This window comes from Ranitomeya imitator, chromosome 2 (genome assembly GCF_032444005.1).
Source record: "Ranitomeya imitator isolate aRanImi1 chromosome 2, aRanImi1.pri, whole genome shotgun sequence".
Lineage (NCBI taxonomy): Eukaryota > Metazoa > Chordata > Amphibia > Anura > Dendrobatidae > Ranitomeya > Ranitomeya imitator.
The window spans coordinates 30,883,957-30,907,689 of NC_091283.1; the positions used below are offsets into that span (position 1 = coordinate 30,883,957).

Sequence of the window (23,733 nt, forward strand, 5' to 3'; positions counted from 1 at the left end):
TCGGTGATGGAGCTGTATGGTGACTTATTTTTTGCGGGACCAGATGATGTTTTCAGCGGTATCATATTTATTTATATCCGTCTCTTTGATCGCGTGTTATTCCACTTTTTGTTCGGCGGTATAATGATAAAGCGTTGTTTATTTGCCTTGTTTTTTTTTGTGTTCACTAAAGGGGTTAACTAGTGGGACAGTTTCATAGATCGGGTCATTACAGACGCGGGGATACCAAATATGTGTACTTTTATTGTTTAGGGGTTTTTTTTTTTCATTCAAATATTTATTGATTGAATAAATATTGATTTTTTTTTTTATTATTATTATTTTTAAAAATATTTTTACAATTATTTTTTTACATTTTTTTTTTTTTTTTGATTCATTCTTACTTTTACACTGTGTCTTACTATTGGACACTTATTTTTTGCAGACTGATCGCTTCTATAGCACAGAGGTGTCAAACTGCATTCCTCGAGGGCTGCAAACAGGTCATGTTTTCAGGATTTCCTTGTACTGCACAGGTGATAATTTAATCACCTACACACATAATGATTCCAGCACCTTGTGCAATGCTAAGGAAATCTTGAAGACACGCATGGTTTGCGGCCCTCGAGGAATGCAGTTTGACACCCCTGCTATAGCATGTAGGTGAAGCAGTATCTGCTATAGAAGCTGTCAGCGCTGCAATCAGTGCACACTGACCTGAGAGACTTCCTGGTCATCACTGCGCATGACAGGAAGTTTCTCAGGTCTGGAGACCCGGATGTCATCTATGGCAGTGAGCCAGACCCCGCGTCATGCCGCGGGATCTCCAATCCAAAGGCAGTGGGGCTGCCCGCCCTCTGCCGCCACCAGAATGCTGCGATCGTGTTAGATCGCAGTGTTCCGGGGATAAAATGCCGGGAGCAGTCTGTGACAATCCGCTGACACCCGGCCCCGATCGGCTGCACACCGCCCGTGTGTGAGGCCGATCGGTAATGACATACTATTCCGTCCATGGGAATTAAGTCCCAGGTCACATGGACGAAATAGGACGTCTGAGGTCAGAGAGGGGTTAAACCAGAACTGGAAGCGTTGCCCATAGCAACCAATTCAATTGCTGAGCTTTCTCTTTGGGTCGGTGCTGTATACGTGGGACTTTTTAGGGACCTGCACCCCTCATGTGCGCCCATCGGGCACTGAGCCGCCCCATTTCTGTCTGGCACATGGCAGGACGGCCTCGTACACAGGGGCCCGATGCTTAGTGCAGACAGCAGCACTTCCAGCTTTCGGTGTCTTTCCATCATCCTGTCGGCCACACACTCCTCCCACCTGGACGCCCATCGCATGTATTTCAGGCTAGAAATACATTTGTGCACTTGGGTTTCGTTACGAATTTTGCACCGTTTGACTCTTACAGGTTCCTTGTTCCACTTTGATGCAGGCTGTGCTCCTAAATCCGCAAAGCGGAGCGTTCTCAACTCAGCAGCTCACTGACAGATCCTCAGTCGGCTCATTCTGCAGCTCCCGATGGACAGTGCAGCACAGAGGCTGCGGAAGGCAAACAGTGCTGTGCTGTAAGCAAAGACTTCCAGCCACTACAGGACATTATGTAATATATATGGATTACTTCCATCTATTGTATTTGTTGTACTTTGCTGCCATCTACTGGCCGTTGTTATATTATGTTGTTCATGTATTATTACTCTGCTTTATCTACAATACCTTTCTTTCTGCATTTCCTCCTATCTTTATCTCACTTCCTTCTTCTTGGTCAGTGCCATCTTGTACAACACATGGTTCAGGACTGGAGAAAGGATTCTCTTGTTACCTTTAACTTCGTGCTTATAACCTGCAGTATTAACTCCTACCTCATCTTCATCCCTTCATCTTCCCTGATATTTCCCCTCCTCTCATCCAGATACTGTGAATAAAACCTGTTGAATTAATCGCTGCATTTTCCTTCCATACTAATCACGTGCAGCTCATCAGGAATAGTACGCACGAGTTAGCGAGTAACACTATCTGCTATCGCTTATACAGAGAACCGTGTTCACATCCCTCAAACACATCTCACACACATCAGTGGCAGAATAGGTGCTACATTTTTAAAGAAACCCAATTCAACAAATAATTTTTAGCCTCAAATACATCCATTTAAGTGAAAGCCATCCCCCACAGTGAGTGCAATATACCCCACTGGAGTGACTGACAGTAGCTCATCATTAGAGCTGGCTGTCAGTAAGTGCCGGGGCGCGTATACAGCCACCGCTATACACCGAGCCGTGACTGAACCTGCACCATCACCGCCTCCGTGACTGGGAACACTGCTGGGGGGGAGTAAATTTAATTTCCTCACTGTGGTGAAATATGTATACGAGGTATACTAGATGGTGGCCCGATTCTAACGCATCGGGTATTCTAGAATATGCATGTCCACGTAGTATATTGCCCAGCCAGGTAGTATATTGCCCAGCGACGTAGTGTATTGCCCAGTGACATAATATATTACCCAGCCACGTAGTATATTGCCCAGCCACGTAGTATATTGCCCAGTGACGTATATTGCCCAGTGACGTAGTATATTGCCCAGCCACGTAGTATATTGCATAGCCACGTAGTATATTGCTCAGTCACGTAGTATATTTCCCAGCCACGTAGTATATTTCCCAGCCACGTAGTATATTGCCCAGCCACGTAGTATATTGCCCAGCCACGTAGTATATTGCCCAGCCACGTAGTATATTGCCCAGCCACGTAGTATATTGCACAACCCACGTAGTATATTGCACAGCCACGTATGTCCCAGGTTAAAAAATAAACATACTCACCTAACGATCCGAGGGCCCCTTGTAGGTTAACATACTCGCCATTCTTGTCGCTGCTCCTCAGCGTCCTGTCTCTCCGCCTCCTGGGATCCAAGGGCGCTGTGCCGATGGGCGCTCGGCTGCCGCCATCTTCCGTTCCCAGGATGCTTTGCGAAATTACCCAGATGACTTAGCGGTCTCGCGAGACCGCTAGGTCTTGTGGGTAATTTCGCAAAGCATCACTGGGAAATGAAGATGGCGGCAGGCGAGAGCGGACAACGGAGGGTGAGTATAGCAGGTTTTTTGTTTTTTTACTATTTTTAACATTACTTTTTTTACTATTAACCCCTTCACCCCAAAGCCTGTTTTCACCTAAGTGACAGGGCCAATTTTTACAATTCTGACCACTGTCACTTTATGAGGTCATAACTCTGAAACGCTTCAACGGATCCTGGTGATTCTGACATTGTTTTCTCGTGACATATTGTACTTCATGATAGTGGTAAAACTTCTTCGATACGACTTGCATTTATTTGTGAAAAAAACAAAAATTTGTCGGAAATTATGAAAATTTAGCAATTTTCAAACTCTTAGTTTTTATGCCCTTAAATTAGAGAGTTATATCACATAATATAGTTAATAAACAACATTTCCCACATGTCTGCTTTACATCAGCACAATTTTGGAAACATAATTTTTTTTTGTTAGGACGTTATAAGGGTTAAAAGTTGACCAGCGATTTCTCATTTTTGCAACAAAATTTACAAAACCATTTTTTTACGGACCACCTCACACTTGAAGTGACTTTGAGGGGTCTATATGACAGAAAATGCCCAAAAGTGACACCATTCTAAAAACTGCACCCCTCAAGGTACTCAAAACCACATTCAAAAAGTTTATTAACCCTTCAGGTGCTTCACAGGAATTTTTTGAATGTTTAAAAAAATTGAACATTTAACTTTTTTTTCACAAAATTTTTACTTCAGGTCCAATTTGTTTCATTTTACCAAGGGTAACAGGAGAAATTGGACCACAAAAGACGTTGTACAATTTGTCCTGAGTACGCTGATACCCCATATGTGGGGGTAAACCACTGTTTGGGCACATGGCAGAGCTCGGAAGGGAAGGAGCGCCATTTGACTTTTCAATGCAAAATTGGCTGGAATTGAGATCGGACGCCATGTCGCATTTGGAGAGCCCCTGACGTGCCTTAACAGTGGAAACCCCCCACAAGTGACCCCATTTTGGAAAGAAGACCCCCTAAGGAACTTATCTAGATGTGTGGTGAGCACTTTTAACCCCCAATTGTTTCACTAAAGTTTAGAATGTAGCATTGTGAAAATTAAAAAATCATTTTTTCTTTCCACAAAATGATGTTTTAGCCCGCAATTTTTTTTTCTCCCAAGGGTAACAGGAGATAGTGGACCACAAATGTTATTGTCCAATTTGTCCTGAGTACGCTGATACCCCACATGTGGGGGGGAACCACCGTTTGAGTGCATGGCAGAGCTCGGAAGGGAAGGAGCACCGTTTGAAATGCAGACTTAGATGGAATGGACTGCAGGTGTCATGTTGCATTTGCAGAGCCCCTGATGTACCTAAACAGTAGAAACTACCCACAAGTGACCCCATATTGGAAACTAGACCCCCCAAGGAACTTATCTAGATGTGTTGTGAGAGCTTTGAACCAACAAGTGTTTCACTACAGTTTATAACGCAGAGCCGTGAAAATAAAAAATATATTTTTTTCCACGAAAATGATATTTTATCCCCTATGCTTTCATTTTCCCAAGGGTAACAGGACAAATTGGACCCCAAAAGTTGTTGTCCAACTTGTCCTGAGAACGCTGATACCCCATATGTTGGGGGGAACCACTGTTTGGGTGCACGGCAGAGCTCGGAAGGGAAGGAGCGCCATTTGAAATGCAGACTTAGATGGATTGGTCTGCAGGCGTCATGTTGCATTTGCAGAGCCCCTGATGTACCTAAACAGTAGAAACCCCCCACAAGTGACCCCATATTGGAAACTAGACCCCCCAAGGAACTTATCTAGATGTGTTGTTAGAGCTTTGAACCAACAAGTGTTTCACTACAGTTTATAACGCAGAGCGGTGAAAATAAAAAAAAAATTTTTTCCACGAAAATGATATTTTATCCCCTATGCTTTTATTTTCCCAAGGGTAACAGGACAAATTGGACCCCAAAAGTTGTTGTCCAACTTGTCCTGAGAACGCTGATACCCCATATGTTGGGGGGAACCACTGTTTGGGCACACAGGAAAACTCGGAAGGGAAGGATCCCTGTTTTACTTTTTCAAAGCAGAATTGGCTGGAATTGAGATCGGACGCCATGTCGCGTTTGGAGAGCCCCTGATGTGCCTAAACAGTGGAAACCCCCAATTATAACTGAAACCCTAACCCCAACCCTAGCCCTAGCCCTAACCCTAACCCTAACCCTAGCCCTAACCCTAGCCCTAACCCTAGCCCTAACCCTAGCCCTAACCCTAGCCCTAATGGGAAAATGGAAATAAATACATTTTTTTACATTTTATTATTTTTCCCTAACTAAGGGGGTGATGAAGGGGGGTTTGATTTACTTTTATAGCGTTTTTTTGGCGGATTTTATGTTTTGCAGCCGTCACACACTAAAAGACGCTTTTTATTGCAAAAAATAGTTTTTGCATCACCACATTTTGAGAGCTATAATTTATCCATATTTTGGCCCACAGAGTCATATGAGGTCTTGTTTTTTGTGGGACGAGTTGATGTTTTTATTGGTAACATTTTCGGGCAGATGACATTTTTTGATCGCTTTTTATTCCGATTTTTGGGAGGCGGAATGAACAAAAACCAGCAATTCCTGAATTTCTTTCAGGGGGGGCGTTTATACCGTTCCACGTGTGGTAAAATGGATAAAGCAGTTTTATTCTTCGGGTCAGTACGATTACAGCGATACCTCATTTATGTAATTTTTTTATGTTTTGGCGCTTTTACACAAACTATTTTATATAAAAAAAATAATTGTTTTTGCATCGCATTATTCTGAGAGCTATAACTTTTTTATTTTTCTGCTGATGATGCTGTATGGCGGCTTTTTTTTTGCGGGACAAGATGACGTTTTCAGCGGTACCATGGTTATTTATATCCGTCGTTTTGATCGCGTGTTATTCTACTTTTTGTTCGCCTGTATGATAATAAAGCGTTGTTTTTTGCCTTGTTTTTTTTTTTTTGCGGTGTTCACTGAAGGGGTTAACTAGTGTGATAGTTTTATAGAGCGGGTCGTTACGGACGCGGCGATACCAAATATGTGTACATTTATTGTTTTTTTTTACATAAATAAATGTATTTATTGGGAAATGTTTTTTTTTTTTTTAATTTGGGGATTTTTTTAAATTTTTTTTTTTACACATTCTATTTTTTTTTTTTTACTTTCTAACATTGTCCCAGGGTGGGACATCTCTGTATTAGATCAGATCGTTGATCTGACACTGTGCATAGCACACTGTCAGATCAACGATCTGACAGGCAGCTTAGCTGGCTTTCCAGCGCCTGCTCTTAGCAGGCGCCGGCTAGCCAGGTCACTTCATGACCCGGAAGGAGTCCGGCGGCCATCTTGGATCCGGGGACTCCTTCCGGGTCACCGGAGCAATGCGATCTCATTGCGTTGCTCCGGTGGGAGAGCGCAGGGAGCCCCCGTCCCTGCGCGATCCCCCTCTATGCCGCTGTCACTACTGACAGCGGCATCAGAGGGGTTAAATGCCCGCGATCGGCGATAGCGCCGATCATGGGCATTGCTGCGGGGTGTCAGCTGTCATATACAGCTGACACCCGCACCCGATCACCGCGGCGCTCAGCGCGAGACCGCGGTGATCGGTGCGCCGTACTAGTACTGCTGCTGGCATTTATGCAGTGCCGGCAGCGCAGTACTAGTACGGCGGCTGGCGCGAAGGGGTTAATGCCGCATAGGCAGCATCAATAGTAAAAGGTTGGGGACACAAAGGGTTAATAGCAGCAGTAACGGAGTGCGTTACCCGTGGCTTAACGCGGTCCGTTACCGCCGGCATTAACCCTGTGTTAGCAGTGACCGGAGGGGAGTATGGAGCGGGCAACGGGGACAGTGACTGCGGGGAGCATGGAGCGGTGCGCCGGAGACACTGTTGGGAGCATGGAGCGGAGCGCCGGGGACACTGCGGGGAGCATGGAGCGGAGCGCTGGGGACACTGCGGGGAGCATGGAGCGGAGCGCCGGGGACACTGCGGGGAGCATGGAGCGGTGCGCTGGGGACACTGCGGGGAGTAGGGAGCGGAGCGCCGGGGACACTGACTGCGGGGAGCGGAGATAATAGAGCGGATCGCCGGGGACACTGCGGGGAGTAAGGAGCGGCCATTTTCTTCCGGACTGTGCCCGTCGCTGATTGGTTGCGGCAGCCATGACAGGCAGCTGGTGAGACAAATCAGCGAATGAATAACCGTGACAGACAGAAGGACAGACAGACGGAAGTGACCCTTAGACAATTATATAGTAGATATGTGTGTAGTGACATATGTCTAGGGTTATATGTGTAACTAGCAGTAGTTGAACATCTGTCCTGGAGGCTGCATGTCTCACCCAGGTGTTAATATGCATTTTCCTGAGACAAGCAGACTTCTGTCTCCAAATCTCACCTGGGGGGTCTAGCTAGGACCAAGAAGAAAGGTAACACTTGACACCTCCTAGCTCTTGGAAGAGAGATGTCAATTACGTCCTGATAGTATCTCTGTGAGAACGTTTACACAAAGGATCTCAAGAGAAAATAATATATTCATTGGGGGGCGCGGCCGTGGTCCAATCAGAAACAAGCAATTATGATATTAACCTGAGGGTCTGGTCTAGAAACCTGACCTCCAGACCAAAGCTATAAATTAGACCTGTATACAGAGAAAAGTGTTCATATAATGGGGGCGGCCGACCTGGTGTGATCCAATCTACATTCATCCTACCCTCAGGGAGCAGAAAGCAGACTACCAAGTTAGATGATTTCTGTAAGTTTTCTCCTGTTATTTTATACTGTTTTGCATGTTGTATGTCTTTTTATTATCATATTTTTATACCCTTTTCTGACTGTAAGCACTGAACCTTTTTTGTATTAAAGTATAAAACTTTAACAAGTTGAACCTTGAATGTTCTAACGAATCCATAGCCTAGAGGTGTGTGAGCCTTATGTGTGATAGACATTATTAGTATTAATATTTCCGGGACTCATCGCCCGTGTTTTCGATGAGTGGTGGCAGCACGTATGAGCGGGTGTGTCGCCTGGGTCAGTGTGTGATTTATGCTCCCATTACAGCATAGGACAGAGGTTGAATGCTGGACTGAGAGTGAGGAGATAGATTAACCCTTGCAGGCACAACCCAAGTCACGTGCTGAGAGCGGATATGTGACGAATTAGTGACACCACGGAGTGGTGTATCCATGACACTCACCAAATCGGGGTCAACATTGAGCAGCTTCAAAAGATTATTTTCCTGCAAATTAACCCTATAGCTGCAGGATAATAGCGTTTTTTCACGTGACGGGTTCCTTTTAACTGTTGATGTAAAAGAAACTTATGGACTCATCAATGTAAAATTGTCATTTTTCCTTTTTCAAAACATCGGGATAAAATAGTAATTTTATTCAAATGTAGCTCAATAAATAATTGTATAAAACACTTATAATTGTAGAAAAAGATCCTCCAGGAAGAAGCTCGAGCAGCGTACGTCGGGGTCCAGAGCCCGTGGGGCTGATACTTACATGTTCTGGTGTCATTTACCACAATTGGCACATTTTTATTTTTTCGCAAAATTTTGCGAATTTTCATTGATTGATCTGAACTAGGACTAGTTTTTATCCATCATGACCGTGTGTTAGGACACATGATCCGCACTAATGCTTCTCTCCGTACACAGGATTACACGGTAGTGTGTGACAACCGGCTCTGACCATCCGCATCTACCACGAGAGCAGAGCGAGCCTTCACCTCCATTTCTGGAGACAACGAGCAGAAGATCGTGGAGATCACCAATACCGGAGAGGTGAGCGCTACCAGGGACGCCGGGACCTTATATAATGTGTCTGGGTGATGACGGGACCGTTGTGTTGTCAGGTCCCTGTGAGGTGTCAGGACGTCACCGTCTATCTCTCCATGGAGGAGTGGGAATATGTGGAAGGTCACAAGGACCAGTACAAGGACGTCCTGATGGAGGACCCCCGGCCCCTCACACCACCGCGTAAGAGGAGGCTATATCTCTAGTTTCTGATGTCACCTGCGATGACATTTACACAACGTGTCTGTGTGCCCCTTCCAGATGGATCCAGTAGAAGCAGTGCCCCCGAGACCTGTCAGAGTCCCCTTGATGACCATCCTGAAAATAACGGGGTAGAGGAATCTGCCACAAGAAAGTGCCTAGACATCGTTCCATCAAACTGTACGTTATCTGGTGCCATTTTTATTTCAGATGAATAACCTGGTGATTGTGAAAGTGGAGGAGACCGAGGGAGACGAGGAGTATTATAGGACCAATCTCTCTATGAAAGAGGATGAATTGGCCACGAAGGTCGGCACAGGTGAGTGATGGTCCTCGCTGGGAAGACTCACTTATTTTTCTTCTACTATCTAACAAGGAAAACGTCTCAGTAGGGTATAGTGGTCTGCACTCTCATCCCAGCGTGTCACATAATGGCTGACTGACGGACGCTGTTGTTTTATCTCCTACATATATGGATATATGTAGGATGCAGTGATCCTCAACCTACTGAACAGCCGCACAGCCAGCTCTTCCCTCTCCTAGTGTATCCTCACCCACCCCCTGCAGACTGTGAGCCCTCGCGGGCAGGGTCCTCCCTCCTTATGTACTCGTGTGCCTTGTTATCTGCTCATGGTTAATGTAATTGTCTATATTTGCCCCGTATTCACATGTAAAGCGCCATGGAATAAATGGCGCTATAAAAATGTATAATAATAATAATAATAATAATAATATAACCCTGAGTTTTGTATGGGAACCTAAACCCTCTGAAAATGTGACTGAGCTCCCGAATCCTTGAGTCCAGTCTTCTCTTTTGCTATGCTTGGCTTTCCTTACATCTGCCACCCCGTGCAAGTGCTCCCAATCCCACCAGTAGCTCCTTACTCTCACGGTAAAGGGAAGTCAACACCTCCTTCCCTGTGTACCCAATAATAAGCGCTAGCACTCATCCATGGAAAATTACAGATTGAATGAGAAATGCAAATGTGTTGCTGTCACGGATCCCACTCCATGGTGTCATTAATTCATCACGTACCCGCTCTCACACGTGACTTGGGTTGAGCCTGCAAGGGTTAATCTATCTCCCCTCTCTCAATCCAGCATTCAACCTCTGTCCTATGCTGTAATGGGAGCATAAATCACACCGACCCAGGCCACACACCCGCTCGTACACGCTGCCACCACTCGCCGAATACACGGGCAATGAGTCCCGGAAATTAATAATACTGTCCACCACTCATAATGTTTCCCTTTTTCTTGGTTCCCAGCACGAGAGTGGAGACAGTAGTCTGACTTCTCAAGATATGTACGCTGTGACCTTTCTGAGGCCTGCAGTTTCAGGACAGATCTTCAACTACTGCTAGTTACACATATAACCCTAGACATATGTCACTACACACATATAGATATATACATAAAGTACAGACCAAAAGTTTGGATACACCTTCTCATTTAAAGATTTTTCTGTATTTTCATGACTATGACAATTGTAAATTCACACTGAAGGCATCAAAACTATGAATTAACACATGTGGAATTATATACTTAACAAAAAAGTGTGAAACAACTGAAAATATGTCTTATATTCTAGGCTCTTCAAAGTAGCCACCTTTTGCTTTGATTACTGCTTTGCACACTCTTGGTATTCTCTTGATGAGCTTCAAGAGGTAGTCACCGGGACTAGGTGTCTCGTGACTCCTGGTCCCACCACACCCCCACCACTGATTGGCTGCCTTCTATGTACATTAATCAGTCGTGTGGGCGGGGTTATCCATGGCTCAGCATTCTGAGCTCTGCTAGATCTGCAGCAGAGAAAATGTATCACAATTGTTGCATCCAATAACCTGAGTGATACATCGCTGGAATCAGGGTCTCGACCCCTACATCATGCTGCTGTCGGATTACATAACAAAAACCTGCTGACATATTGTCTTTAAAGGCACTGTGTCTGGATGTTGTGTTAGTAAGGGTAAGTTCATATGTTCTTTGGATTTATCGGACCAGTCACAATTGCAGATGTATATAGGAGGTGCCTGCTGTTTACATACATTAGTCTGGTCCATAAATCGGACGCACACCGTGATGTTATTCTCACGGATCTGAGCTCTGTTTATAAAGTAGCAGATAGGTTAACATTGGGTCTACATGGGTAACAAACATGAAAAATACGCTAGTGTGAACAAACCCTTAGGTAGATCAAACAAAAAATAGATTTTGAAGATTTGAAAAAAAAATTATAAATTTATTTATTACATGCAAGTAAAATGATACAACTGTGTAAAACGAGCAAAAAAAGCAATGAAAACCAATTTCCTTTTCTTCTTAACAGACGACCTGATGATTCGCCGGTGCAGTGCTCTCTCTTCTTACTGTAAAGTTGAAGACTGTACTTTCCAAAATACTTCTGAGGAACATAAAGAAGACGTTTGTGTCTCCAACAGCAAAGATCTCCCATCTGACCCCGCTGGCCCTGAAGGGCCTTCATCTGGTCAGTCTCAAATTGCCAGAAATCATGGAATCGAGGACCGATTTTACTGCTTCGAATGCCAAGAACACTTCACGAATAAAACTACTTTTCTTGAGCATCAGAGAATGCACTCGGGAGAGCGGCCGTATACTTGTCTGGAATGTGGCAAAACTTTCACCTGGAGATCAAATCTTTGTGAACATCAAAAAACTCACAGGGAGAAGAAGCCATTTTTGTGCTCAGTGTGCGAGAAATGTTTCAAACACAAGTCGGGTCTGGATAGACACCAGAGAATTCACACAGGGGAGAAGCCACATTCATGTTCAGTTTGTGGAAAATGTTTCACAAATAGGCAACATCTTGTTGAACATCACAGAGTTCACACTGGAGAGAAGCCGTTTCCGTGTCCCGAATGTGGAAGATGCTTTGCAATTAAATCAAATCTTTATGCCCATCAGAAAACTCACACTGGAGAGAGGCCATATAAGTGTCCAGTATGTCAGAGATGTTTTATCCTAAAAACAGATCTTATTATCCATCAGCGAATTCACACAGGGGAGAGGCCATATTCATGTACTATGTGCGGGAGATCTTTTAACCGGCAACGAGACCTTGCTAGACATGAGAGAATCCACACTGGGGAGAAGCCATACTCTTGTCCAGAATGTGCGAGATGTTTTATACAGAAGCAAGCTCTTGTTTCACACCAGAGAACTCACATGGGTGAGAATCCATATTCATGCTGGGAATGTGGGAAATGTTTTGAAAATAAAGCAAATCTTGAAGAACATCAGAAAGTTCACACGGAGGATAAGCCATTTTCATGTTTTGTTTGCGGAAAAAATTTCAGTCGGAAAGCTGACCTACTAAGACACGAGAGAATTCACTCGGGAGAGAAGCCATTCACCTGTTCAATATGTGGAAAGTGCTTTAGCAATAAACCACATCTTGTGGAACACGAGAGACTTCACACCGGGGAGAAACCATTCTCATGTACAGATTGTGGGAAATGTTTTAGATTGAGAAACAATCTTAATGTACATAGGAGAATTCACACGGGTGAACGTCCGTTTTCATGTTCAGAATGTGGAAGATGTTTCACCCAGAAATCAGATCTAACTGCACATAAGAGAAGTCATACAGGAGAGAAACCGTATGTGTGTCCAGACTGTGGGAAACGTTTTACAAGGAAGCGAAGTCTTGTTGAACACAAGAGAATACATACAGGGGAGAAGCCGTACTCCTGTTCAGATTGTGGAAGACGCTTTAATCAGAAACAATCTCTTGTTGTACATCAGAGAATTCACTCAGGAGAGAAGCCGTACTTGTGTTCAGAATGTGGGAAAGGGTTTAACCAGAAACAAGCTCTTATCATGCATCAGAAAAAACACTCCAATGAGAATCCGTATTCCTGTCTTGAATGCGGACAACAGTTTATCAAGCTACAGGCTCTTATCGCACATCAGAGGAGTCACATGGTTGAAAGGCCATTATCGCACTGAAGAAGGTTCGTTTTAGTGGGCAGAATGTTGGAAAGGATTTTATGCAGAAATAATCTCCTTATTGTTTATCGGAGAGATTGCATCGGGGACAAATTTGCCATGATGACACTTGTGCATCAAAGGACTCTCATTGGGAGAGCCGATATTAAAAGTCAAGAATAGAGGAAGGTTTTTCTAAGTTTACATATTTTCTGTAGTTATAATTGAAGAATTTTTCTTTTTGTTAATCAATATCATACCCCAGAACTACCACAACAGTGACTACAGGACCTGTCGAAGTAGGATGCATTATCATCTTTAATATGCATCTTTGACATCTTTGATGGTAGGACTGTAATGTGACTGTTCAGTGTAATGAAGGCAATCATCCTAAAATTAGATTAAGTAAAGACTCATTCATTAACTGTGTAAATCACCTGACTATTGACTAGCGGCGTCATGGCTTTGTGGCCTCGTGAGCATTTTCCACGTATATCGCACTTCTACGTCCTATGGAAGTTGGTGCCATTTACAGATGATGCAAATCAATTTGCAGGACCCGGTCCAGCAGCCACATCAGTGATGGGAGCCCTGCGACCTAAACTTACCTGCCGAGCTTTTCTTTTAATTAGCCAGCCTGGTGCAATGTCAAATGTGCGCAGGCTCGGACTGGCCCATCGGAGAACAGGAGAATCCTCCGGTAGGCCCCTGTGAAGGAGTATTTATGAGTAGTGCTATTACACATGATTTACAATTTGTAGAAAAAGGTATAAATCATCAAACGAGCTAGCCAAATTAATATTACATAGAAGCAAAAGTAAATTTCGTGTACTGGGTTCAGTTGAACAGTGGCCCCAGAAATCAATGTGGACCTTTGCTAACCCAGCCTGACAGTGCTGTACAGAGTCTGGTCGCATAAGCCCGGCTAATCAAAAGAGGAGCTGGGGATGCCATGTGGTAAGGGTCTAGTTTTCAGGGCTCCCACTGATTACTGACCTGACCACTGCTCCGGGTCTTGGTCGTTGATTTGCCTCCATCTCTTGTTTTGACATTTATAGCTTTCTGAAGCCCATGAAGTCATTACTTTATTGATAAAGGCACTCTCCTCTTTAAAGAGGTTGTCCACAACTCGGACAATCCCTATTTGATCTAAATATTTGCATCTATAAAATAAAGCCTATACTCACCTCATGTGCCGGGGCCGTTCTCACAGTGTCGGTGCTCGCTCTCACCGTGGCACCTGTACTGTGACACATGATCCCGGTGCCCAATTAGCGCTGCCGCCACTGTCTCGGCCTTCTGTCGAATTGAACATGAAGAGGAAATCGGGGCTGTGGCTGATCTCTGACTTCCTGTTCATGCGCCATCTGACAGGACCTGAGACAGTGACGACAGCGGTGACTGGACACCAGTGTCACAACAACCGCACGGGATCACTGGGGACGAGCGAGTGGCAGCACCGCGGGAACAGGGACAGGAGGTGAGCATAGGCTATTATCGGGGCCAAGCATGGGGTATGAGAAGGGGTTGTCCAAGTAGTGGACCACATCTTCAAGGCTCCTGTCCATATCGGGGCTCCTTCACACTGCAGTCATTTTTCTCATACCCGAAAAACAGCTCGAGTTGCATTAATGGTTTTGATCAGAGTTTGGTCAGAGTCCTTTTTTACCATCAGAGTTTGGATCTTATTTATTTTTAGATGGCGGCTTTTGCGATTTTTGCTATCAAACAGTCCGTGATAATTCAGGTTCAGTTCACGGGTGTCGTCCATAGATTATATTGGCAAGAAAAGAGAAAAACTGACGTGTTCACGAGCCCTTAGACTAATGTTGGCCGAATCTTCCAATTTCATATGGATCAGCCGGCAGTCTATGGGGACCCTCTGATGCTCCAAAGAACAATCTGACAAACCGGATCTCCAACGGCCACTCAATTTGTTCTATTAGATGAGACTCCTGGCAGCGGCTCTGGTAGAGACCCCCGGAGAGATCAGCGAACAGCTCCTGTGTATGGCGGAATCTGGAGCGATGGATCGGCCTATGGTTAGCGGATGTGTATGAGGGGGAGGCGTTACCTTCTGCTTTACAAAACCTACTCCTGATCTGTAGATGATGGGTCCCCAGTGAGTCATACGCAACTGTATAGTTATTAATCTCACACTTTTAGGATCTGCGAACTTGATTGTTTTGTGCTTTTTTTTTTTTTGTACAAGCCACAGATTTTGTCAAAAAACAGAACCTTGTCCTGACAGAAGGGAAACTGTGAACGGCCATACACACATCTATTGTTACTCTCATAATACAGAGAATGGAAGATGCTCATCTAAGAATCCCTAGAGTGGGCCATCACAGATAAGGAGTGGAGCGGGCCATCACAGATAAGGTGTGGAGGGGCCATCACAGATAAGGTGTGGAGGGGCCATCACAGATAAGGTGTGGAGGGGCCATCACAGATAAGGTGTGGAGCGGGCCATCACAGATAAGGTGTGGAGCGGGCCATCACAGATAAGGAGTGGAGCGGGCCATCACAGATAAGGAGTGGAGCGGGCCATCACAGATAAGGAGTGGAGCGGGCCATCACAGATAAGGAGTGGAGGGGCCATCACAGATAAGGAGTGGAGCGGGCCATCACAGATAAGGAGTGGAGCGGGCCATCACAGATAAGGAGTGGAGCGGGCCATCACAGATAAGGAGTGGAGGGGCCATCACAGATAAGGAGTGGAGGGGCCATCACAGATAAGGAGTGGAGCGGGCCATCACAGATAAGGAGTGGAGCGGGCCATCACAGATAAGGAGTGGAGCGGGCCATCACAGATAAGGAGTGGAGCGGGCCATCACAGATAAGGAGTGGAGCGGGCCATCACAGATAAGGAGTGGAGCGGGCCATCACAGATAAGGAGTGGAGCGGGCCATCACAGATAAGGAGTGGAGCGGGCCATCACAGATAAGGAGTGGAGCGGGCCATCACAGATAAGGAGTGGAGCGGGCCATCACAGATAAGGAGTGGAGCGGGCCATCACAGATAAGGAGTGGAGCGGGCCATCACAGATAAGGTGTGGGCCATCACAGATAAGGAGTGGAGCGGGCCATCACAGATAAGGAGTGGAGCGGGCCATCACAGATAAGGAGTGGAGCGGGCCATCACAGATAAGGAGTGGAGGGGCCATCACAGATAAGGAGTGGGCCATCACAGATAAGGAGTGGAGGGGTCATCACAGATAAGGAGTGGAGCGGGCCATCACAGATAAGGTGTGGGCCATCACAGATAAGGAGTGGAGCGGGCCATCACAGATAAGGAGTGGAGGGGCCATCACAGATAAGGAGTGGGCCATCACAGATAAGGAGTGGAGGGGTCATCACAGATAAGGAGTGGAGCGGGCCATCACAGATAAGAAGTGGAGGGGCCATCACAGATAAGAAGTGGAGGGGCCATCACAGATAAGGAGTGGAGGGGCCATCACAGATAAGGAGTGGAGAGGGCCATCACAGATAAGGAGTGGAGAGGGCCATCACAGATAAGGAGTGGAGAGGGCCATCACAGATAAGGAGTGGAGAGGGCCATCACAGATAAGGAGTGGAGAGGGCCATCACAGATAAGGAGTGGAGAGGGCCATCACAGATAAGGAGTGGAGACGGCCATCACAGATAAGGAGTGGAGTCGGCCATCACAGATAAGGAGTGGAGACGGCCATCACAGATAAGGAGTGGAGTCGGCCATCACAGATAAGGAGTGGAGTCGGCCATCACAGATAAGGAGTGGAGAGGGCCATCACAGATAAGGAGTGGAGAGGGCCATCACAGATAAGGAGTGGAGCGGGCCATCACAGATAAGGAGTGGAGTCGGCCATCACAGATAAGGTGTGGAACGGGCCATCACAGATAAGGAGTGGAGCGGGCCATCACAGATAAGGAGTGGAGCGGGCCATCACAGATAAGGAGTGGAGCGGGCCATCACAGATAAGGAGTGGAGCGGGCCATCACAGATAAGGAGTGGAGCGGGCCATCACAGATAAGGACTGGAGTGGGTCATCACAGATAAGGAGCGGGCCATCACAGATAAGGAGTGGGCCATCACAGATAAGGAGTGGAGCGGGCCATCACAGATAAGGAGTGGAGCGGGCCATCACAGATCAGGAGCGGGCCATCACAGATAAGGAGTGGGCCATCACAGATAAGGATTGGAATGGGCCATCACAGATAAGGAGTGGAGTGGGCCATCACAGATAAGGTGTGGAATGGGCCATCACAGATAAGGAGCGGGCCATCACAGATAAGGAGCGGGCCATCACAGATAAGGAGTGGAGTGGGCCATCACAGATAAGGAGTGGAGCGGGCCATCACAGATAAGGAGTGGAGTCGGCCATCACAGATAAGGTGTGGAACGGGCCATCACAGATAAGGAGTGGAGCGGGCCATCACAGATAAGGAGTGGAGCGGGCCATCACAGATAAGGAGTGGAGCGGGCCATCACAGATAAGGAGTGGAGTGGGCCATCACAGATAAGGACTGGAGTGGGTCATCACAGATAAGGAGCGGGCCATCACAGATAAGGAGTGGGCCATCACAGATAAGGAGTGGAGCGGGCCATCACAGATAAGGAGTGGAGCGGGCCATCACAGATCAGGAGCGGGCCATCACAGATAAGGAGTGGGCCATCACAGATAAGGATTGGAATGGGCCATCACAGATAAGGAGTGGAGCGGGCCATCACAGATAAGGAGTGGAGTGGGCCATCACAGATAAGGTGTGGAATGGGCCATCACAGATAAGGAGCGGGCCATCACAGATAAGGAGCGGGCCATCACAGATAAGGAGTGGAGTGGGCCATCACAGATAAGGAGTGGAGCGGGCCATCACAGATCAGGAGCGGGCCATCACAGATAAGGAGTGGGCCATCACAGATAAGGTGTGGAGTGGGCAATCGCAGATAAGGAGTGGGCCATCACAGATAAGGTGTGGAGTGGGCCATCACAGATAAGGAGTGGAGGGGCCATCACAGATAAGGAGTGGAGGGGCCATCACAGATAAGGAGTGGAGGGGCCATCACAGATAAGGAGTGGAGCGGGCCATCACAGATAAGGAGTGGAGCGGGCCATCACAGATAACGTGTGGAGCGGGCCATCACAGATAAGGAGTGGAGCGGGCCATCACAGATAAGGAGTGGAGCGGGCCATCACAGATAAGGAGTGGAGCGGGCCATCACAGATAAGGAGCGGGCCATCACAGATAAGGAGTGGAGTGGGCCATCACAGATAAGGAGTGGAGTGGGCCATCACAGATAAGGAGCGGGCCATCACAGATAAGGAGTGGAGGGGCCATCACAGATAAGGAGTGGAGTGGGCCATCACAGATAAGGAGTGGAGCGGGCCATCACAGATAAGGAGTGGGCCATCACAGATAAGGAGTGGAGTGGGCCATCACAGATAAGGAGTGGAGTGGGCCATCACAGATAAGGAGTGGAGGGGCCATCACAGATAAGGAGTGGAGTGGGCCATCACAGATAAGGAGTGGAGCGGGCCATCACAGATAAGGAGTGGGCCATCACAGATAAGGAGTGGAGTCGGCCATCACAGATAAGGTGTGGAACGGGCCATCACAGATAAGGAGTGGAGCGGGCCATCACAGATAAGGAGTGGAGCGGGCCATCACAGATAAGGAGTGGAGCGGGCCATCACAGATAAGGAGTGGGCCATCACAGATAAGGACTGGGCCATCACAGATAAGGAGTGGGCCATCACAGATAAGGAGTGGGCCATCACAGATAAGGAGTGGAGCGGGCCATCACAGATAAGGAGTGGAGCGGGCCATCACAGATAAGGAGTGGAGCGGGCCATCACAGATAAGGAGTGGAGCGGGCCATCACAGATCAGGAGCGGGCCATCACAGATCAGGAGCGGGCCATCACAGATAAGGAGTGGGCCATCACAGATAAGGATTGGAATGGGCCATCACAGATAAGGAGTGGAGCGGGCCATCACAGATAAGGAGTGGAGTGGGCCATCACAGATAAGGTGTGGAATGGGCCATCACAGATAAGGAGTGGAGCGGGCCATCACAGATAAGGAGCGGGCCATCACAGATAAGGAGCGGGCCATCACAGATAAGGAGTGGAGTGGGCCATCACAGATAAGGAGTGGAGCGGGCCATCACAGATCAGGAGCGGGCCATCACAGATAAGGAGTGGGCCATCACAGATAAGGTGTGGAGTGGGCAATCACAGATAAGGAGTGGGCCATCACAGATAAGGTGTGGAGTGGGCCATCACAGATAAGGAGTGGAGGGGCCATCACAGATAAGGAGTGGAGCGGGCCATCACAGATAAGGAGTGGAGCGGGCCATCACAGATAAGGAGTGGGCCATCACAGATAAGGAGTGGAGTGGGCCATCACAGATAAGGTGTGGAACGGGCCATCACAGATAAGGAGTGGAGCGGGCCATCACAGATAAGGAGTGGAGCGGGCCATCACAGATAAGGAGTGGAGCGGGCCATCACAGATAAGGAGTGGAGCGGGCCATCACAGATAAGGAGTGGGCCATCACAGATAAGGACTGGAGTGGGCCATCACAGATAAGGAGTGGGCCATCACAGATAAGGAGTGGGCCATCACAGATAAGGAGTGGAGCGGGCCATCACAGATAAGGAGTGGAGCGGGCCATCACAGATAAGGAGTGGAGCGGGCCATCACAGATCAGGAGCGGGCCATCACAGATAAGGAGTGGGCCATCACAGATAAGGATTGGAATGGGCCATCACAGATAAGGAGTGGAGCGGGCCATCACAGATAAGGAGTGGAGCGGGCCATCACAGATAAGGTGTGGAATGGGCCATCACAGATAAGGAGTGGAGTGGGCCATCACAGATAAGGAGCGGGCCATCACAGATAAGGAGCGGGCCATCACAGATAAGGAGTGGAGTGGGCCATCACAGATAAGGAGTGGAGCGGGCCATCACAGATCAGGAGCGGGCCATCACAGATAAGGTGTGGAGTGGGCAATCACAGATAAGGAGTGGAGGGGCCATCACAGATAAGGAGTGGAGGGGCCATCACAGATAAGGAGTGGAGCGGGCCATCACAGATAAGGAGTGGAGCGGGCCATCACAGATAACGTGTGGAGCGGGCCATCACAGATAAGGAGTGGAGCGGGCCATCACAGATAAGGAGTGGAGCGGGCCATCACAGATAAGGAGTGGAGTGGGCCATCACAGATAAGGAGCGGGCCATCACAGATAAGGAGTGGAGTGGGCCATCACAGATAAGGAGTGGAGTGGGCCATCACAGATAAGGAGTGGAGCGGGCCATCACAGATAAGGAGTATGCCATCACAGATAAGGAGTGGAGTGGGCCATCACAGATAAGGAGTGGAGTGGGCCATCACAGATAAGGAGTGGGCCATCACAGATAAGGAGTGGGCCATCACAGATAAGGAGTGGGCCATCACAGATAAGGAGTGGGCCATCACAGATAAGGAGTGGGCCATCACAGATAAGGAGTGGGCCATCACAGATAAGGAGTGGGCCATCACAGATAAGGAGTGGGCCATCACAGATAAGGAGTGGGCCATCACAGATAAGGAGTGGGCCATCACAGATAAGGAGTGGGCCATCACAGATAAGGTGTGAGCCATCACAGATAAGGAGTGGAGTGGGCCATCACAGATAAGGAGTGGAGGGGCCATCACAGATAAGGAGTGGAGCGGGCCATCACAGATAACGTGTGGAGCGGGCCATCACAGATAAGGAGTGGAGTGGGCCATCACAGATAAGGAGTGGAGTGGGCCATCACAGATAAGGAGCGGGCCATCACAGATAAGGAGTGGAGTGGGCCATCACAGATAAGGTGTGGAGTGGGCCATCACAGATAAAGAGCGAGCCATCACAGATAAGGAGTGGGCCATCACAGATAAGGCGTGGAGCGGGCCATCACAGATAAGGAGTGGGCCATCACAGATAAGGTGTGGAGTGGGCCATCACAGATAAGGAGCGGGCCATCACAGATAAGGAGTGGAGTGGGCCATCACAGATAAGGAGTGGAGTGGGCCATCACAGATAAGGAGCGGGCCATCACAGATAAGGTGTGGAGTGGGCCATCACAGATAAGAAGTGGAGCGGGCCATCACAGATAACGTGTGGAGCGGGCCATCACAGATAAGGTGTGGAGTGGGCCATCACAGATAAGGAGTGGAGGGGCCATCACAGATAAGGTGTGGAGCGGGCCATCACAGATAAGGAGTGGAGCGGGCCATCACAGATAAGGAGTGGAGGCGGCCATCACAGATAATGAGTGGAGCGGCCATCACAGATAAGGAGTGGAGCGGGCCATCACAGATAAGGAGTGGAGGGGCCATCACAGATAAGGAGTGGAGGGGCCATCACAGATAAGGAGTGGAGCGGGCAATCACAGATAAGGAGTGGAGGGGCCATCACAGATAATGAGTGGAGCGGGCCATAACATATAAGGAGTGGAGGGGCCATCACAGATAAGGAGTGGAGGGGCCATCACAGATAAGGAGTGGAGGGGCCATCACAGATAAGGAGTGGAGGGGCCATCACAGATAAGGAGTGGGCCATCACAGATAAGGAGTGGAGGGGCCATCACAGATAATGAGTGGAGCGGGCCATAACATATAAGGTGTGGAGCGGGCCATCACAGATAAGGAGTGGAGCGGGCCATCACAGATAAGGTGTGGAGCGGGCCATCACAGATAAGGAGTGGAGGGGGCCATCACAAATAAGATGTGGAGTGGGCCATCACAGATAAGGAGTGGAGGGGCCATCACAGATAAGGAGTGGAGTGGGCCATCACAGATAAGGAGTGGAGGGGCCATCACAGATAAGGAGTGGGCCATCACAGATAAGGAGTGGAGTGGGCCATCACAGATAAGGAGTGGAGCGGGCCATCACAGATAAGGTGTGGAGCGGGCCATCACAGATAAGGTGTGGAGTGGGCCATCACAGATAAGGTGTGGAGCGGGCCATCACAGATAAGGTGTGGAGCGGGCCATCACAGATAAGGAGTGGAGCGGGCCATCACAGATAAGGAGTGGAGTGGGCCATCACAGATAAGGTGTGGAGTGGGCCATCACAGATAAGGAGTGGAGCGGGCCATCACAGATAAGGTGTGGAGCGGGCCATCACAGATAAGGAGTGGAGGGGCCATCACAGATAAGGAGTGGAGGGGCCATCACAGATAAGGTGTGGAGCGGGCCATCACAGATAAGGAGTGGAGTGGGCCATCACAGATAAGGTGTGGAGTGGGCCATCACAGATAAGGTGTGGAGTGGGCCATCACAGATAAGGTGTGGAGTGGGCCATCACAGATAAGGAGTGGAGGGGCCATCACAGATAAGGAGTGGAGGGGCCATCACAGATAAGGAGTGGAGCGGGCCATAACAGATAAGGTGTGGAGGGGCCATCACAGATAAGGAGTGGAGGGGCCATCACAGATAAGGAGTGGAGTGGGCCATCACAGATAAGGAGTGGAGTGGGCCATCACAGATAAGGTGTGGAGCGGGCCATCACAGATAAGGAGTGGAGGGGCCATCACAGATAAGGAGTGGAGGGGCCATCACAGATAAGGAGTGGAGGGGCCATCACAGATAAGGAGTGGAGTGGGCCATCACAGATAAGGAGTGGAGTGGGCCATCACAGATAAGGTGTGGAGCGGGCCATCACAGATAAGGAGTGGAGGGGCCATCACAGATAAGGAGTGGGCCATCACAGGTAAGGAGTGGGCCATCACAGATAAGGAGTGGAGTGGGCCATCACAGATAAGGAGTGGAGTGGGCCATCACAGATAAGGAGTGGAGCGGGCGATCACAGATAAGGTGTGGAGCGGGCCATCACAGATAAGGTGTGGAGCGGGCCATCACAGATAAGGAGTGGAGGGGCCATCACAGATAAGATGTGGAGCGGGCCATCACAGATAAGGAGTGGGCCATCACAGATAAGGAGTGGAGGGGCCATCACAGATAAGGAGTGGAGGGGCCATCACAGATAAGGAGTGGAGAGGGCCATCACAGATAAGGAGTGGAGAGGGCCATCACAGATAAGGAGTGGAGGGGCCATCACAGATAAGGAGTGGAGAGGGCCATCACAGATAAGGAGTGGAGTCGGCCATCACAGATAAGGAGTGGAGTCGGCCATCACAGATAAGGAGTGGAGCGGGCAATCACAGATAAGGAGTGGAGGGGCCATCACAGATAAGGAGTGGAGGGGCCATCACAGATAAGGAGTGGAGGGGCCATCACAGATAAGGAGTGGAGGGGCCATCACAGATAAGGAGTGGAGGGGCCATCACAGATAAGGAGTGGAGTCGGCCATCACAGATAAGGAGTGGAGCGGGCCATCACAGATAAGGAGTGGAGCGGGCCATCACAGATAAGGAGTGGAGCGGGCCATCACAGATAAGGAGTGGAGCGGGCCATCACAGATAAGGAGTGGAGCGGGCCATCACAGATAAGGAGTGGAGCGGGCCATCACAGATAAGGAGTGGAGCGGGCCATCACAGATAAGGAGTGGAGCGGGCCATCACAGATAAGGAGTGGAGCGGGCCATCACAGATAAGGAGTGGAGCGGGCCATCACAGATAAGGAGTGGAGCGGGCCATCACAGATAAGGAGTGGAGCGGGCCATCACAGATAAGGAGTGGAGCGGGCCATCACAGATAAGGAGTGGAGCGGGCCATCACAGATAAGGAGTGGAGCGGGCCATCACAGATAACGTGTGGAGCGGGCCATCACA

General features: G+C 48.4%; 1 protein-coding gene across 1 annotated transcript in view; it reads left to right on the forward strand.

The window, feature by feature from the left end:
• The window catches only part of LOC138666186 (zinc finger protein 850-like), an 80,449-nt gene extending 67,023 nt beyond the window's left edge, over positions 1-13,426 (forward strand). Inside the window, exons 8-12 of the mRNA XM_069754426.1 lie at positions 8,745-8,832; positions 8,904-9,027; positions 9,106-9,176; positions 9,256-9,364; positions 11,375-13,426. Coding sequence (XP_069610527.1) covers positions 8,745-8,832; positions 8,904-9,027; positions 9,106-9,176; positions 9,256-9,364; positions 11,375-13,014 — 2,032 coding nt within the window. The 3' untranslated portion in view covers positions 13,015-13,426. The remainder of the gene's footprint in view (positions 1-8,744; positions 8,833-8,903; positions 9,028-9,105; positions 9,177-9,255; positions 9,365-11,374) is intronic.
• Positions 13,427-23,733: the final 10,307 nt, after the last annotated feature.